This window comes from Oxyura jamaicensis, chromosome 7, assembly GCF_011077185.1.
Source record: "Oxyura jamaicensis isolate SHBP4307 breed ruddy duck chromosome 7, BPBGC_Ojam_1.0, whole genome shotgun sequence".
NCBI lineage: Eukaryota > Metazoa > Chordata > Aves > Anseriformes > Anatidae > Oxyura > Oxyura jamaicensis.
The window spans coordinates 6897778-6916185 of record NC_048899.1 but is presented as its reverse complement, the minus strand read 5'-3'; the positions used below and the strand labels follow the sequence as shown (position 1 = coordinate 6916185).

General features: G+C 46.4%; 1 protein-coding gene across 1 annotated transcript; it reads left to right on the top strand.

The window, feature by feature from the left end:
* Positions 1 to 6: 6 nt before the first annotated feature.
* On the top strand, positions 7 to 18274 carry LANCL1 (LanC like 1). The gene is made up of 9 exons (XM_035331125.1): positions 7 to 157; positions 1059 to 1176; positions 8598 to 8805; positions 12556 to 12691; positions 13061 to 13207; positions 15119 to 15301; positions 15778 to 15954; positions 16241 to 16313; positions 17234 to 18274. Exons 1-9 carry the CDS (start codon positions 74 to 76, stop codon positions 17308 to 17310), a joined length of 1203 nt encoding a protein of 400 aa, XP_035187016.1. The 5' UTR covers positions 7 to 73; the 3' UTR covers positions 17311 to 18274.
* The last annotated feature ends 134 nt before the right edge of the window (positions 18275 to 18408 follow it).

Genomic DNA, 18408 nt, shown 5'->3' with positions numbered 1-18408 from the left:
CCCGGCCCGGCCTCCCACAACCTCACGGCGGCCGCCGCCATTTGGGCGGGGCGGGCAGCGAGCGGCCGGCACCATGATGGCGCAGCGGGCTCTGCCCAACCCCTACGCGGACTACGATAAATCTCTGGCCACCGGCTACTTCGATGCTGCCGGGCGGGTGAGTGGGGACGCGGTGACCGGGCTGGGTGAGGGGGGGAGCGGCTGGGGACTGTCGCTTTTCCCCAGCCGCCCGCCCGCCCGCCGAATCCCTCCCTGCACGGCCCCGCGCCCGGCGGTGGCTGCGGGGCGAAGCCTCTCAGGCTGGCGGGGCTGCCCTGGGGTGGCTCAGAAGGCGGGCTTTTTTAAGCAACAGCAAAAAAAAAGTGGGTTTTCTCTCTCTCTCTCTCTTTTTTTTTTTTTTTAAGCAAAATAAAAGGTTTGTGGTGATCTCGGTGACTGTGTTTTGTATGTTTTGTACCGAGGGTTTGTTTGGCAGGGGGTGGCAGCAGGTGAGAATGTGTGTGGTGGTGTGGTCCTCGTGTGCCCACAGTAAGGCAAGAACTTGACTGCTGTGTCCTTCAAGGTGGGCGGTTATCGGAGCATCTCCTGTGACATTAGCAAAACCTGAGGTAACAGAAACCCTTTGTAGGTTTTTCACTCTCTCTGGTGTGGTAGCTTAGCTGTTCCTGAGAGGTTAAAGGCCTGACAATCCTATACCAGCAAAGCTTTCCAGAAAGAAGAAGGTGCCCAGGACTCCAAACATAGCTTCCAACCTGCCCATCTCCAGCCTGGCTGTGGTTTAAAGCCAGGACAAGAAACCATCTTCCTCCAGCATGGCTTTGAGGCCTTACAGGTGCTGGCACTGCAGCCCCAGGGCAGGGCATGGCCCTGGTGGTGGTGGGGTAGCAGCTGCTAGCAAAGACTTCTGAGATGCTTGCTAGGAGGTGAATGCTGCCAGCAGTTGGAGAAAATCCCTGTTGTGTGCCCCCTAGGCTCTTTCACACGCGTTCAGCCATTTACCAAGACCTTCCCCAGTGTGCTGATATTTTCTTTCTCTGGTGTTTCTTGATTCTGCACAGCTGACGCCCGAGTTCACGCAGCGTCTGAACAACAAAATAAGGGAGCTGCTCCAGCAGATGGAGAGGGGCCTCAAGTCTGCTGACCCACAGGACTGCACAGCTTACACTGGCTGGACAGGTAGGGTGACCCCCTGGGCACAAAAGTCAGCCATCTGGTCAGAAGGGAGCTCGACCCCTCTGAATCTGTCCTCAAGGTTAGGCTAAGTCAGCCTGTTTCTTTGTAGTTTGATGACAGTAGATTTGTATCATGAATGGCACTTCTGCATAATGCTTTCATCTGTTAAACCAAGGGGTTGTCATTCAGTGACTCACCTTTTTTTGGCAGCAGAACTCAAACTGCAAAGGGAGGACCATAGCATTGCAGGGTAAGTAGGACTAGATCTTGAATAACAGTGCCAAACTTCTGCAACAAATAAAGCCAGAGGATTGAAACGCATCTTCTTGAGAGCAAATATTGGAGCCTTCAAAGAGACTGGCTCCAAATGTAGCTGTGGTGAGGGTGTTTACAACTACTACTCTGTGAAGTATGCGTATATGCATAGTAGGCCATTTCCCTGTAAGGGCTTCTTGCAGAGTGGCAGTCATGAGCTTAGAGCCTGAACTAATGTCCATCGTTTTGGTTTGGGCTGAGTTTTATCTTGTGATGCTGTTTGATTGTCAAATTGCGCCACTCCTTCTCCCCAGGTAGTGCCCCTCCACACAGCCAGGGCTAGTTCTGCTCTAGGAGCTGCTGGAGGGAGCAGAAATGCAAATAAAACTATGGATGGAAGCCTTCTTCGTACAAACTCTTCTAAGCTTCCAGGAGCTTGTCTTTTTCCTGTGGTGCGTTTTCAACCTGTTCTTGCTACTTTGGCAGCGTGCCCTACCCTCTCCACCCTATTCCTACCCCCTGGAGCCAGGGAGGACACATTTCTCTGTCTCATCCTCTTTGGCTTTTGGCTTCTGCTGTGCGCTTTGTCAGCTTTCAAGGCGCTTTTTTCTGCACTGTGCCAGGCTCTAGGGAGGGATCTTGGGATAGGTGCAGTTACTTTTGTGACTGCTGCAGGATTTTTTCACTGTGGTGGCTTGCTTTTTTTTTTTTTTTTTTTTTTTCCTCCAATACACTGCAATCCTAAATGGCAATTTTCCATGTTATAATCTGGGCATGGCTGGTTTGAGCTTAGATACGATGGAACTTGATGCCAACAGTTTGCTTGGAAGAATCGTGATAATTCTGTTGACGCTAAGCTAATGTTGCAGCTTGGTGAAAGCAGTGCCAAAAATGGCTTCTTGAAAATTTTGGTAAGGTGAACAGGCACTAAGAGCACTCCAACACAGTTCATAAGAAATGCTACCATGCCACTGTTGAATTCCAGTGTGGGAGAAGACTATTATGTGTTTCTTTTTTTTTTTTTTTTTCTTTCCAGTTGCTGCCTGGCAGCACTTCAATGCTTCTGCATGTGAATTTTTGTTCAGTACTGGCTGAGTTCATCCTGGGAGAGAGGGGTTCAGCCTTCCCTCAGCTCCCTTCATGTGAAAAGCACTCTGGATGTGATGATGGCCTTCAGGTGTGATGATGCTGCTTGGCTTGGCAGTGGAGTCTACCTCTGGCCAGAGGAATACAGGAGGTAAAACAGGAGTTCAGTTAGCTGATATTAGGTGTACTCTGAAAGTCTGCAGGGAGAAGGCAAACACTTTCCTTTTCATAGGGTTGCCTTAGGGAGCCTTATGTTGTAAAGTGACAGTGGCTGTGAGCTCTGGCAGGATTTCTGCTTTTTTTATTTATTTTAGTGGTTTCTTGAGAGGCATTTCTCTTTTTTTCCTCCCTGGGATCATTCCTCATTGGGCATATAACCTTCTTGCCTTGGCGAATAGGATTAGAAAAAGCCTGTGGACAGATTTCCTGTGGGTCACAGCCAGAGAAGAGAAGCTTGCAGATATTACGCTGTATGTGAGTCATCCTCCTTTCTTTTCTAATCCTAGCTATATTAATTTATTCAGTGCTGGTTTCCAGAGAGCAAATTAATTGGGCCAAGACAGCAGCTTTTTCCCTTAATTGCTTAAGTAGAAGAGGCTTGTTGAGTATCTTCTCATGTAAATCATTGCCCAGCAGTCTGAAATCAACCCGTGCTCTTGTGGCCGCTAATAAGAGAGATTTGAAACATGCCTCTCTTAACGTAAACTCTGCGTGAAATGTAACATACTTGAGCGTACTACATTACACCCTGTAATATGCAGCATATGCTGGCATTTTACTTTGGTGCCTGTTTCTTTCCCAACACACTTGAGAGCCCTGTTTCCCCACACAGCCACAGCTTCTTAGCACGTGAAGATGGAGCAGAGGGAAGGTAGGACTCGCATTTTCAGCTCAGAGGCAGTGACAGTGCACTTCGGATCCAGATTATCCAGTGTACAGCTGAATGCCCTCAAAACACGTTTGAATCTGCTTGTTACGGTTTCATTCAGTTCCCCATAGAGATCAGGGCCCTGTAGGCAAAGCCTGGTACGTGCCTGGCTGTAGACCAGGCTCAGCTGTTGTGTTCTGTTTTGTCTTATAATCAGTTAGCTAGACTGCTGCAAATTCTTTTGCAGTCTTAATCTGTTTCACTACTATCAAAGTATTGACTGAGGGAAGGTAAACTGCCACAAGTTAATTTTGAATCAGAAGCAGTTCAAATCCTTGCAGAAATATGACGCTCTCGCCTGTTACCAAATGTGAAGATGCCTAAGAGTTACAGGTATGTGTTGGTCTTTCTTGTAGCGCGGGAGGCTGTGCTTGAAAGACTACCTAGACTGGAAGGACAGATGGTGGAAAAGAAATGGAATAAGTCTGACTTTGCTGCTGTCACCTCTTTGCTGACTACAAAAGCTAGGAAGCTCCTGAGTCTGCTCTCTGTTGGCTGTTGAGGTCCCAAGATGATGGGGTGGTCTGCCCTCTGAAATGTTGTATAAGGGAGAGATCCTCCTTCCTGCCCTTTTGGCAGTGCTTTTGGGATTTGTTTCCCATGCAAGCATTCCGTTCCTGAGCCATGTCTAGTCATGGCTTTTAGAGCTTGAGGGCCTCTGAACCAAACTGGTGAGTCCAGGTGGCTTTTGGCTGGCCTCTGGGCAAGTGGAGAAGAGAAGGGCTGAGCTGCCTTTTGAAAGGACTCTTCAAAAGACACTCCAGATGAAAGAAAAGCCACTTAAGAATGAGTAGAAATTCTGACTGTACCAGTTGAAGAAATTGTGACTGTACAAGTTCAAGAAATGTTCTGGAAAAACGCCTTTTGTTCACTTCAATGTCATATCCTAGTTTTAACCTCATAACCCAGAGAACTTACATCCCCTTACAGCTCTGTTCAGAAAAACAGAAATGCTCAGATAATCCCTACAGAGTAAGATGCAGTGGGGCTGCATTTGAGGAGGGAGAAGAGAATGCTTTGCGTCCCTCACATAAGCTACATCCTGCCTGGTGCCTGGTAGGTAGTTTTTGTGAAATCTCTCATTCTTGGAGATGCTCAGTATTAGACTGGACAAGGCTCTGAGCAATGAGGTGTATTTTGAAGTTGGCTTTAATTCCAGGTGTTGATCAGATGACCTCTGTATATTCATTCTAACCCAGCCTCTTCTAGGATTTGGTGATGAGATAGAGGGTATTTTGGTTTGGGCTGGGTTGTTTATTTTTTATTTTTTCCCAGAAGGAGAAAGGTTTTGCAAAGTGTTATTACCAGGTCTTCTTTTTGGAGATGCTGAGGGATCCTGAGAGACACCCCATATCCCACAACACACCAGGAAGGCAAGCTGCAATAAATGCACCTATGAGCCCCCAGGCAGTTCCAAACATAGGACTATAGACCCTCTATGGAAGACAGCTCATTTTCCCATTCAGTACGCTTTTGGCATGCATTTGTGAATGTGAGGTAACATCCCACACTTCTGCACCAGAAAAGATGCTCATTATCCTTTGAGCTGGGCAGTAGAGCTTTTCCACCCCTCTGTAACTTTTACCCCATGCCTAACTCATTAAAATGTCATCAGATTTCCCACCGAAAGATTTCCCATCAGGCTTTCCTGATATGTGCAGAGATCAGTTTCTGCTCTTCCCTCTAGATTTGACATCCTGTGTTAAGGGTGCTGGCTGGCTGAGTGACCCAGAAATCTCCTCCTGTGGCAACCTGAGGACCTCTGTGAAAGGACCACGCTGGGTCAGCTGCTGGTGTTGTCCAGCACCTGAACTGGAATCAGCTGTCAGGCACAGCAGCTGAACCAGCATGGTCGTTTCACAGAGGAAAGGAGGCACATTCAGTGCAGTCTCATGGGCGTTCCTGCTAATGTTGTCAACAAGGGGACTGCAGTGGAGCTGACACCAAGCAGTGCTTCCTCTCACCTTCATCCAGCACGAGGGGGAAACTTTGTCTCACTGCTGTCTCCCACCAGCAGAACTGTTAGCAGCGGTAGTGCAACCCAACAGAAGGAACCTGGGGGAAGTCCAGACACAGCTTTACTTCTGTTTGACCAACAGAATATGGTAGAGAGATTTTTTTTCAGCCTGTTGCAGTGCTTTAGCTCTCCAGCAAGAACTTGTCTTCTGTCTACAGCAATGTCTGCTCTGTTGGAGGTAATGGCTTCTAAAATCAGGACCATCAGCGTTAGCTGATTGATGCAAATACATCTGTTCCCACTGCATGCATTTACATCTCCTCCTATGCCTCCCCAAAAGAAGTCTTTAGCACAAAGCAACCCTCTACATCTGCTCATACAGGATGGCAAGAGGAGAGAGATGCTGCTTACCGTCCTAGTGAAGATGTTAAATAAACAGGCTTTGATGTGAGATATACAGAACTGATTTTTGCCTCGTGATTCTCTGCAGCTAGCAGGTGTCGGTCATTCTCTCTCCAGTGCATTGGCTCCCTGCACCCTAGGGATGGCAGGTTTAGTTATCAGAGCCTTAGTAGGGCTGTTCTGTTAATAGTTCACATGTTCACCACAGTTCTGCATCACCAAGTAATGTCTGATGCATTCTCTGCCACATGTGGGCATGCAGTAAGGTCTTACACTGCAAGGAGAAAAAAAAATTGAATTCTGGAGAAAATATAGAGAGGAAAGACCAATCATAACTGATAAACAGAACAAAGCCCTTAAAATTTTGGCAGTAGCAGATGACAGCTGCAGTGTGGCAGTTCTGCTGGGAACAATCAGGAGTCTGAGGGGTCACAAAAACAGGTCACAGACATTTCCAGCTGTGACACTGAGCACAGACCTCTGGGGTGCATGGCAATGGAGCAGATCCACTGTCTACAGGGTCCCATTTGATCAAGGATGCAATGTTTCTATGGCATGGAAAGCATACCAAAAACCACCATGTCAGCCTGCTACCCTACGTAGTCAGCTGGGGTGAGGAAGGTATTGCAGAGGGATTGAGGCAGAGTTGCGGGTTAACTTCTGCAGAGCAGCACAGCTTACTTGAGCCAAGTCCATTAGGGGAAACTTGTCTGCAAACTGCTCTGCCTCTGAAATGACCGTCTGCATCTTGGCAGGCAGGTCAATATGCAACATTTCCCACGCAGGTGACTACATTTTGTATCCTTCTACATGCATCTGTAAACACTGCAGTTTTGTGCATGCTCCTGTTCTCCTCTGCTGATTTTCCCTACTCGTGGGCTCGCAGGTAGCAACAGAGCAAGCTGCAGGCAGCACTGCCTCATCCTCTGCTGATGGTCCTGGGAACATGAATCCCTTGAGGCATGAGTTGAGAAAATTGTCTTTAGATGCAGTTTGACAGCTTTTTTAAAGAAGGAAAGACAAATGATTTGGGCAAGCAAAGGTTTTACTCCCACCCCTTAATACAGGTCAACGTTTTTTGTAGTCTTCTCCAACAGAGCGATTGTTGGAGAATGCTTGGGCTGGGAGGGAAGGAGGGTGAGAAATGTTAAAAAGAGCAGAGGCAAGGAAGTCAGAGGAAAACAATGGTGAGACGTTTACTTTCTGAGAATTCAGTCCTAGCAGCATTCTTGGTGTGGTAGTTATGGACATAATTAGGGTGGTATGATGGTAGTGGGAATAGAAGCTACTTAGAAAGCAAAAAGCTGTATATTAAAGCAGATAAGTCAAGAGTGCAAGTTGTGCTCAGACAGCTATCGGGCTTGTTAAGAGCCTAGAGGCTGTGCTAGGTGCTAACGAAATCAAGGAGAGTCACTTTGCATTTGCTGGCTGGAAGAGGAGGGTTCTCTTTAAAGAAGGGCTTCATGTCCATGTCCTTATAAACCTGAGTGATGGTACCATGCAGCTGGGCTTCTCTCCCTGGAAATACTGACACTAAACTGCTTTGACAGAGGACAGGGTTATTAACTTCAGCGGGAAATGGAAATTTGCCCTTAATATACATGTGAAATTGAATTGTCTGAAGCACGAAGCTTTGGAGATTACCCATGCAAAATGAGAAAGTGATCTAAATTTAAAATTGTCCTTGGTACCTTATAAAGTAATTTTGCAGCATGTTTCTTCCTACCCTACCCCCCTTGCAACATCAAAATCTGCAAAGGTTGGCTCAATTAATTTAGGCTTAAACACAGAACCTATGGCTACTCAGAAATAGTTGCTGTTGAGGAGAGAAAGGAGCTTTTCTCAGAGGGATACAGACCAGCAGCTTTTTCCAGTTCATGTTTGAGGATGCTTTCCAGATCAGAAGGATGTTTGAACGTGGCAGACCTTTCAAATGCAGTTATATACTAAAAGCTTCAAGCGCTGGATGAAGCCAGAGCAGACAGAGCCCAGGGACAGCAACTGCTGCGACTTCTTAGTAGCAGAGCTATTTCTATAACTGCCTACCCCACTGAAAACATCCAGGGAAGACCGTGCAGCTCTATCCAGCATTCCAGGTACCTCATCTTTTTCAGACCATTGCAACTCGACAAAATGTGCAGCCTCTTTTCTTTTGTAGGATGCACCAGTCCCTCTGGTAGGGCTCGGGACTTGCTCAGCTGCAGCTGGCATCCACAGAGCTGTAGCAGTCTTGCTGATACTTCCCAGTGGGAAGGGTAAAAATGAAAATTAAAAAAAAAAAAAAATAGAGCCAGGTGGGATGCTTCTCAGTGCTGATGATCTGTCACGTTAATCAGATCCAAGCTAAGGGACCCAGCCCTTCACCTCCTGGCATGGGAAAGAGCAGTTGAGACAGAGAAACACCTCAGCACCACTCTGCCACAAGTCCTGTCTTGCCTGATGTTTTCTGCTGTTTTGAAGGTTTGATTTTTATTTTTTTTTAATTTCACTGTGTTGCAACACAGTCCCAGGTGTGGTTTGTAGGTTTAGATGGGTTTGTCTAGGTCTCCTCTTCTGCTCCCAACTACTAAAATAGCGTGTAACCTGTGTATCAGGGGCTCTGCTGTCCTCCCAGGCCTTCCTGGGTCAGACACTGCTGTTTGTCTCCACTTGCAGCCCACTCACGAACAGCATGAGGATGCTGCAGCCGGGGGTTACGCCCGAGATGAGGCTAAGGGACAGGCTTTTTAAAGCAGCCATGGTGCAAACAAGATGCAAACGGTGGTGGTGGTTACAATCTTAGTGTTCCTTTTGCAGGCATTGCCTTGCTGTACTTGCACCTCTATGATGTGTACGGAGACCCAGCCTACCTCCACGTGGCCCAGGAGTACGTGAAGAAGAGCCTGAGCTGTCTGACGAGACGATCCATCACTTTCTTGTGCGGAGACGCTGGGCCTCTGGCAGTGGCTGCTGTCGTCTACCACAAACTGCAGAACCAGAAGCAGTCAGAAGACTGCATCACTCGGTAAAACGTGTGGTTATGTCTTCGACCTGACGTTCATCCTGCACTTGCTTGTAGAACTGGTCTGGGCTTGTTCCAGGCCCACTCCTCCAAGCCTGAGTAGATTTTGGCACAGTCTTAGAGGCAGAGAATTCATTAACATAGGAAGGAAACGCAAACTTCTGCCCTGAAGAAGTTTGCCTGGCTGGGGCTGCAGGCAGGGGAGCAAGGATATTGCTTAGCTGCCATTGCCACTTTAGAAATAATTTAGGTAACACAGGAAAAAAAATGCCCAAATTAAAAAATAAATAAAACTAATTGGAGGTTTGGAATTTTTTTGGAACCCTTAAATTTAGCTTTACAGCCATTTTGATAAGAAGGAGAAGCATGTCACTTGCTTCCACTTGCTCTTTGTCAGTTGGCTTTGACTTAAACCTACGATTGAGCATCCTTTTCAACTGCTGAATGCAGCTGGTTATGATTCATTTATTTCTATTTCCTGCCTTTCTTCAACTGTTTTCAAATGTATTTTTGTTGGATACTTAAGAAAAAACAGGACATACAAGCAGTCCTACAATCAGATCAGCAAATGGCAGAGGAAGGAAAGAAAAAGAGAGGAGGAGATTGCAGTTGCAAGCTTTTCTTGCTTAAGGGAGATAAGTTTAAGAGGATGAGAAACAGCCCTGCGTAGAGATGCTGTTTATGAGCGGTCAGCACACAAACAAGACAAAACCCAGGCACTTCAGAATTATGCTGAATGTCCTTAAAACAGCCATGAGCACGTCAAGCATGATACGGATTTAAAATGTCATGATTGGTTATCTCAGGGTCCGGTATGACTTGGACAACCAGTTCCCACTCCTTCAACTAATAGCTTCTCACTTACATAGATGTGGTGAGTCTGAAGACAGATCTCCCTTTTTTATTCTTGAAATACTCTGTGGTTTGGGTTTTGCTTAATACTGTGTTTGGTGAATCTCACTATAATTAATGAATTTGCTAACAAGGCAACTGATCTGTCAACCACTACCAGCCAGTTGTGGTCAGTACATAAGCCCCAAGTTATGGAAAATCCATAATTTTTCTTGCTGTAGATCTCCCCCTCTCGTATCCCTCCTGTTCTCCCTACAATGTTGTGGCAGAATGGAAACTCATGATTAATCCTGCACTGCCATCTAATGGCATAATGAGAGCAGAGCCTTGGAAATGGGTTTCTTCATACATCTAAGAGGAAGAAAGAGAAAATTGTGTCAGTTTTGAAGGAACATTTACACTGTCCTTTCTCTACCACCAATTCCCAGAGCAGTTAGCCTGACCATGCTACCTTTAAAAAGAGAGTTTCTCTTTGAGAAATAGTTCCCTTGATCAAAGCTCTTAAGTGGGTTTTGAATATGCTTTTTAGTTACAGAAGGGTTGCTAAGTTCTGCAGTGTCTGGACAGTGCACTTCTGTTACAGCTGTGGAGAAGGAGAGCCTCTCTCCATTTTGTTCTGCCTTTTAAAGCGCCTCATCTTTGGGTACTGAGGAGAGAATTCATCAGCCAGGTTCTCCCTGCAGTGGGAAAGACAGGAACTTAGTTTTCTTCTCTCCTTGCTCTCGCCTAAATGAGTTCATAACCAAGAAATGTGCTTTTATGCTCTGGAGAGTAACATTTCAGGGCAGCCCATTTTCCAAGACTGTGAAAATCAGGAGCTCTTTTCCCTGCTGTCTCCCACCAATTCAGCAGGTCAGAGGCGTGCTTTTAGAGGCAGTAGCGTACCAAAACCCCCTCTTGCTTTGCAACTGCCTCACTTTCCCCGACCAGAAACTAGTGATTTTTGGCAGTTGAGATAACAGGCTGATTTGCAAGCAGTGACTCTTTCTTTCAGGGCCCTTGATTTACCCCTTCGCACCTGAGAAACACATTTGGATTATAGTCTGTGCAGCAGCAGCCTGGGTATCTCTCACTGCACACATGCTGTGCAGCCCTGCCCCATGTATCTAAAAGGACAGAAACTGCTGGCAAGCTTCTCCTCTGATGGCCCTGGCTGGGAAGGCAGCTAGAAGCAGTAATGTGAAGGGAGCAAGAGTAGTAGCTCCAGCTGCTCCAGATTTCCTCAGTAAGAGAAGATTTTACATCCACACTGCTGAAAATCCCAAGCATGGGTGTTACTTTTTATCCACCAACCCATTCCTGCTATTGCACCTGACATTTTCCTGATATCCTCAAAGCTGAGCATCATCACCAGACAGCATCTGTTCCTGCCAGCCTGCTGCTGGGCACAGCCCGTCTGCTGAAGTGCCGCATTCCTCTTCGGAAGCCCTCCTTGTCATCTTCTTTCCTTGGACGTGGGGACAGGAGACATGGGGAAGCAGCGAGGTTTTCTCTTCAGCCCACGCAGCTGGGAGCAGGATCCCTGCCAGATAGGCTTGCCAGGACCCTGATTATTCCTAGTCTTGTGTGCAAAAGCTGTCTCTTGGGTTTAGTCCGTGAGAAACATCCCCAGGGAGCGATGCAAGAGGAGACGGGGCCAGTCCACCTCAAGATGTTGTTCTCTCCTTTCTCCTCTGATATCTCTGCTCACTTTGAGTCCAGTGCCAAGTGAAACCCTCCTGCCAAAAGGAGTCAGAGCCCAGCATCCTCTCTGTGCTCTGAGGGTACCTGGGACATTTGCTTGCCTCTTTTCCTTGCAGCACCTAGTTCTGCCTGGGAGCAAGGGCTGCCAAAGTGCCTCTTCTGTTCCTCACGCTGCTGTGACGGGGAAGCCCTGCACACAGTGCTCTCGTGTTTTAGCCCTTTCTCTCTTGCAGCTGCATCAGGAATCAGCTGAAGAAACAGCCTTGAAGCTGCTTATGGTGGTGTTTCAAAAGTGATGGCATTTTTCAGAGGGCCATCATTTCTTGGAGATGAACAGGAAAATAAAGCCAGAACCAGTCACGCCCCTGCCTGCTGCTCGGACATGGAAGGACATCTACCTTGAGGGTGGTGTGGAGAGGGGCCAAAAGGAAGACTTGCACCGAGAGTGAATTGGACTATGGAGTACCATCCTGAAGAGCTCTGTCACCATTATCACAACAGGAATATCACCAACTTTGCAACATGATAATAGACAGAAAAATGGCTCAGAAAGTTTCCAACTCCAGCAGAGCTCCCACTCTGCAGCTGTGGGCTAAAGCCTGGTGCCAGCCAAGCAGTTGTCATCATGGGGCTGCCCACCAGGCAGCCCACAGCACTCAGGCCCTCCTGAGTGGTCCACTGTTGTGTAACTCTTCCTAGAGAAAGTTTCTTCCATGTCCTACAGAAGCTTGATGTTAAACAACGTGTCCAAGTGCTTCTCCCCACCTCTTACCTAGATTTCTAGCTCACACAAGCACCTCTTCCTCCACTGACAGTGTAGCTCTGGACACCTGCAGGCATGGCAGTAAAGGGGCTTTGCTATCAGGACTTTGGAGAATAAGGGGTGAGCTGTTTTCACATACCTGCAGCACTAGCTTGACTTTTAGCATACAGCATTGCAGGGAGCTAAACAGACTAAAGCAATAAGCCAAACAAAAAGCAGGAGAAGGAGAGATTTTGCACCTTGCATAACTGGGATGCTGAGACACAGGGACTTGTCTGACAGATCTCAGGGTGTGGGCAGGACTAGGGGACAAACTGCTTTTTTCGTTTTTTTGTTTTTGTTTGTTGTTTTTGTTTTGGTTGGTTGGTTGGTTGTTTTTTTTTAGCTCCAGTGTCACGGCTTGTGTACATGGCTTTGACTGTCCTCTGATTTCCCTTGTGTATTTTTCTTTATAGTTTGCTCCACCTACACAAGGTTGACCCCCGGGTGCCAGATGAACTGCTGTATGGCCGCATGGGCTACCTCTATGCACTGCTCTTTGTGAACAAGCACTTTGGAGAGGAAAAGATCCCTCAAAGTCACATTCAGCAGGTACTGTGGCTTCTCAACAGTGGAGGCTGAATTACCCACCTGCTGATTTGTTAGCTGTCTCTTCCCATCCCACTCACCTTTGAGCAGGTAAAAAATCAGTGCCAGATGCAGACAATTCTGGCAACAAGCGAGAAACCACCTTGAGGTTTCCCTGCTGCTGTTCTTTTTAAGAGAAGCAGCAGTACATCCCCTCCTCCCTCCCTGTTCTGTATAAATGCCCAGACTGAATTGACATCACTTTCACTCCTTCACCCACACTCCCCACTGCACAAGGGGAGTTAACAGCAGCTTTGTTCTTTATCAGGATACCCACTGTGCTGGCTCCAAGACAGCAGCATTTCACTCACCCACATCTCTTCCCACACACAGGTCTGCGAAGCAGTTGTGGCCTCTGGAGAGAGCTTGGCCAAAAGGAGGAATTTTACAACTAAGAGCCCGCTGATGTACGAGTGGTACCAGGAGTACTACGTTGGGGCAGCCCACGGCTTGGCTGGGATTTATTACTATCTCATGCAGGTAAGAGGTACCTGGAGGGAAGAGACAGGTAGCACTTGTTTCACTTTCCTATAAGGAGGGGCAATGAATAGGCTCATGGTGGTGTCCAGCTAGGCAAGACCCCTTGCCTGAGAGGCTTACTCCTGTGTTTGATCTTGTGTCACCACTTTTGATGGTTTTCTCCAAGCGTGTGAGATAGTTTTTTCCACTTCCATGAAGTCTGTAAGATCTGTGTTATACCAGCACTTTCACATAGTGAAGGCCTGTGGGTCAGCAGGGTCTGAGCTTCCCTGCCTTGTATTAATTACTTATAACGTATTTCCCTCTGTTGGTATCTGGGGGCTTTCAGCATTATTTTGTTAAGCTGGTTACTTGGAGCAATCTCAGATCGTTACAGAACAATAATCTGTAAGAAAAACATGGTGAAAGAGATTATATGCATAGAAGAAAAGTGGGAAATGCCTTCCGAATCAGGCCTTCTATCTAAACATTAAAGTGCTGGGACTTTTTACTTCCATAAAGCAGCTGGGAGCTGCGGTGCTTTTTTGCTTTGATGCTGTCTTTCTTATGGTTCTGTGCAACTCAGTGGAGTTCTGGGAATCTTCCCTTCCCTAGCTCTGAAATCAGTGTGATAATTCCCCTGTGTGTGTCACCTTGTGCATAAATTTACAGTGCTTAAGCTGTGTAATAACAGCAATAAACAAGATTGCATCTTCAAAGCACTAAGAGTGCCCACTGAGTGATGCAAATTATTTTAACATAGCAAGGTTCATAGATAAAGGTGTGGGGTTTTGGGGCTATTTTTTTTAGACCTAACTCACAGCAGGTGGAAAAAATTCACCAGGTTCCAAGGGCTTGAGCTTTTTTTCAGGTCTGAAGTAGGAGCCTCAAAGTTAATGCCTATTTACAGGAGCAGAGTTCCTGTGAATTTAACTCTTACATGACAGAGAGTAAGGGGTAGTTGGTGCTTTTGAAGCAGAAGGAGATTTGCAGAAGAGGATGGGAGGTGATTATTGCCCAGGTCTAAAGAATAGCTAACTGGTGGCAAGGAAGACAGCAGTGTGCTGTGAGCTCAAATTTGGACCGAGTTTTAGGCTGGTTTAATTTTTTATTTTTTTTTTAAGCCTGAGTCTCCCATAAAATGCCATGCTGTGTGAAGCACAAGGAGCCTAGACGAGCTGAGCATAACATACAAAAACCCTTGGGGGAAGCAGATAAAGGGAACACAGAGAGGAGGATGTTGGACTCCTATCTCCAGTGCTTTTACAGCACAAGTATTGACTTTTTAATTTCCAAGTTACCAACCTGGGAACAGCGTGATCCCTAGATTGGAGTCCTCCTTGCAGCCTGCCACAGGAGGTCAGAGCTGTGCAGATTTTGTACGGGGCAGTGTCATTTGGAGTGGACACTGAAGCCCCTCCCTTGCTCTCATCTGAGGTCAGTGGTGAAGTCACTGCCTTGCAATTACCTAGAAACACATGTGAAAACACAACATCCCAGCCCTCCAGAGGGACTGGCCCAGCAGCTCCGAGCTGAGGTGCTCTAGGTGCTAGGAATCATTCCTGGTATTCACCCTTAATGCTGGTTTTATACAATTTACCTCTTTACTCCAAAGCCAAGTACCTGAGACTATTCTTATCTTCAGGAAAAGACTTTTCTTCTCTTGCTTTGAGGGCTGCATCACACTCATTGGGCAGTCTTTGTTTTGGGGGATACACGAGGTATCTGGGAACAAGTCCCTGCTGAAGGACAGCCTGGAGCCAAGCAGGTACTTGGGACACGTGAAAGCCTGGACTAAAGAAAACACTTCATTTACAAGGAGCAAGAAGGGACATGGCCATAGGTGGCTTTGTTTCTACGTTTCAGGTGGATTTTGGACCTTTTAGGGAGGGACAGAACAGTCTCCTGGATTTAACACTTTCTCTCTTTTAGCCTGGCCTGGGAGTGAGCCAAGTAAAGCTGCACAACGCAGTCAAACCCAGTGTGGATTACGTCTGCCAGCTCAAGTTCCCATCGGGCAATTACCCTCCCTGCATCGATGATACCAGAGACCTACTCGTCCACTGGTGCCATGGGGCACCAGGTGTTATCTACATGCTTCTCCAGGCATACAAGGTACCGGAAATCTTGCAAAGATCCTTTGGGGGCCCCTAAACGTGGAATTTCATCACGCAGAAAACATATGAGACCCCCCCCGCCTGAAAGCAGGATGGGTTCTTACAAAGAAATAAAATCATCATCCCACAGGGCCCACTGACTGAAGCAGATCTTGTTTTAAAGACTTCATTTTTTAATGATTTTTTAAATAGTTATATTGTTTTTAAATTTATTAAATTATAGTTTTAAATTTATTCCTGAAAATAACCCATCAGCCTTGCAGGGTGTCCCGCTGCATGTGGCTGATGGTGATAGCTAGTTGTATGGTAAGTAACAGTCACACAGCCCCATTCATCACATCAAAACAGGCAGCAAAGTCGTACTGTTAAGCAGGAGAGGAGCTAATTAACCCAGGCCTCCCCGCTCACACAGGGGAGCTCTCTCTGTGTGGAGGAAATTGGCTCAGCATGGAGGAATATTTCTTGTCTCTACAGGTGTTTGGGGAACAGCAGTACCTAAATGATGCCCTGCAGTGCGCAGACGTGATCTGGCAGTATGGGTTACTGAAGAAAGGCTACGGGCTCTGTCACGGGACAGCCGGCAATGCCTACGGTTTCCTAGCACTGTACAACCTCACTCAGAACATGAAATACTTGTACAGGGCCTGCAAGGTGAGAGCCTGCATGAGGAAGGGAGAGGGGATTATTCACTTTTGCATATTTTACATCACAGCTCTTTCCTCTAAAACCTCATTTCTAGCATGGCAGAGGTGCAGCTAGATCTGACCAGTTGCACCAGCACAGTCCTTGCGCAGTGCAGTCATTGCCTGACAGCCTGCACAGAAGGAATACCCTGCAGAAGCCTTGTTCTGCAAAGGGATAATGTGAAGATGAAGGTGGTATTTGTTTTAAGACGCCTCCAAGGAAATGTAGATGCTTTTTGTTCTTCTTTTCCCAGTTTGCTGAGTGGTGTTTAAGCTATGGTCAACACGGGTGTCGGACTCCAGATACACCGTTCTCGCTCTTTGAAGGTAACCTCCATTTCTAAGCTTGTGTTTTCTTGTGTTTTGCTCCTGGACCTGAGCCAGTCCAGCAGTGAGGAAAACTGAATACAAGTTCCACTGAGGTCTTTGCAAAACTCGGCATAAAGAACAGGAGGGAAATTGTGTTCACTGATTTTACCCTTTCACAGAAGCAGTGTCTTTTAAGACAGGCCAGGAGCTCCAGCTGGAGGGAGCATCTTGTCCTCTAGGGCCTCCTGCACGGATTCTGCACACAGATCTCAAGGGGAATTATTAATGGGTGCAGGTCGAAGTCTGCCTTATGGTACCTTGAAGCCCGGCTTCTCAGGCAGTCTCTCCTCTGTGCCTTTTTAAGGATTAAAATCCTCCATGGGCTTTCCAGTTCTATTTCAAACACAAGCGAAGAATAAGTGAGGCTGCTTTTGTAGGCCTTTTGGCTCCTGTAGCACTTCGTCACTCCTGCTAAAGGTTCCCCAAAAATCTGCCATCAGCAGGTGTTGCTGAAAGAACTGGTAACTCAGGTAACCTAAGTCTCCCCAGCTTTGCTGCAGACCAACAAACAAAGGCAGATGCATCTTTGAGGATCTGAGGCAACAGTATCACAGGGTCCAAAGTTTTGCAAAGACATTCAGATTCTTAAGCCAGGTAAAGCCAGAAGGGAGGGGGCTGGAAGGGGGGAGACCCATCATGTTTTCCCAGGTGTTTTTCAACACTTGATTAACTTCAAAATGCTCTCCCTGCAGAAGTACCTAAGCTGCTTGGGAAACCTAGGCTCAGACTTTGGAAATTATCTTAGGTCCTTCTGAAAACATTTTCCTGTCTTCTGTCTTCCTGACTCATTCACACCCTAGATAACCAATAGCATTGGTGCTCATACAAGATCTCCTGAAGCACATTGCCTGTTTTTTTTTTTTTTTTTTTTTTCTCAGGAATGGCTGGAACCATTTACTTTCTTGCTGACCTGCTCGTGCCAACCAAGGCCAAGTTCCCAGCATTTGAACTCTAAACCTGAGCTTGGCAGCTCCTTGCCTGAATCCTTCTGCACTAGGAAGAGCAGTTAAAAGCTGCTTTCTCCTCCTTCCAGACTCATCATTGTTTACTTAACTGAACATCCATCCATCCATCCCTCGGAGAGCATGCTAAGTTCTCTAATATTTCTAGTCATCTCATTGCATTGTTTCAGTTTAAAACACAAAATGCAGAGTTTGCTGGTGTCTCTTGCAAATGTGGGGCTGCAGTCAGGAGCTGGGGGGAAAATGTACAGTATTTTGTTGGCTACAAAGTTTTGCTATTTTCTGTATCCCATTTTCTGGGAGAAAGATTTATATTGAATGTAACTGCCTATTTAATTTTTTTTTTTTTTCTTTTGTGCTGACAAATAGTTGCAGGAAGTTTGCCTTTGGAAAACAAGATGAAATACTGAGACCATTGCCCTGCTTTTAAGCGTTTTCTTTCTGACCATCCATGGAGTAGGTAGTTTAGGAGCTGGGCTGCTCCGTAAGAAGGGAATATGACAGGCTGTAGAGTCTTTATATATGTTTTTTTAATGTCAGATTGCAAGTGGCACAGCTGGAGCTGACAAGCCAAAGCTTCGTCCAAAATTTACACCTGTGCTTTATAGGCAAAGGCTATTAAGTATAGCTCTTTTGTGCATTTTTTCCAGTGACAGACAAATAAAGAATCCACTAGTTTTTGTGCTTACTTGCTGTCTTGCAAAAGGGATTTAATGGAAAACTCCTGTTTAAGTAAGCTAAGACTGCTTGCTGGTGTGGTTGCTGCTGCTTACCTTTGAAAGCTTATTTTGTAATCTTTATTTAAAACTGTATATGAATATTACAGATGGCTGCCAGCAACAGCATTGGAAAAGAAGTGTATTCCACTGAGTTTTGTCAGTGGAACACATTTCTTTTGCCTGTTACCTGTGTAGCTGTTGTTTAAAGGCTGTGTTTTAATAAGCTTTCCTGAACCTGGTTAATTTGAGTCACTTATTACTGCTTCCTGGAGTTTGGTATGCAAGAGGTACCCATCCAACTGGAAAATCTGCCCTAGGTTAAACAGGTATGACCTGTCAGCACACCATATACTTGCAAGGGGTAAATAGGTT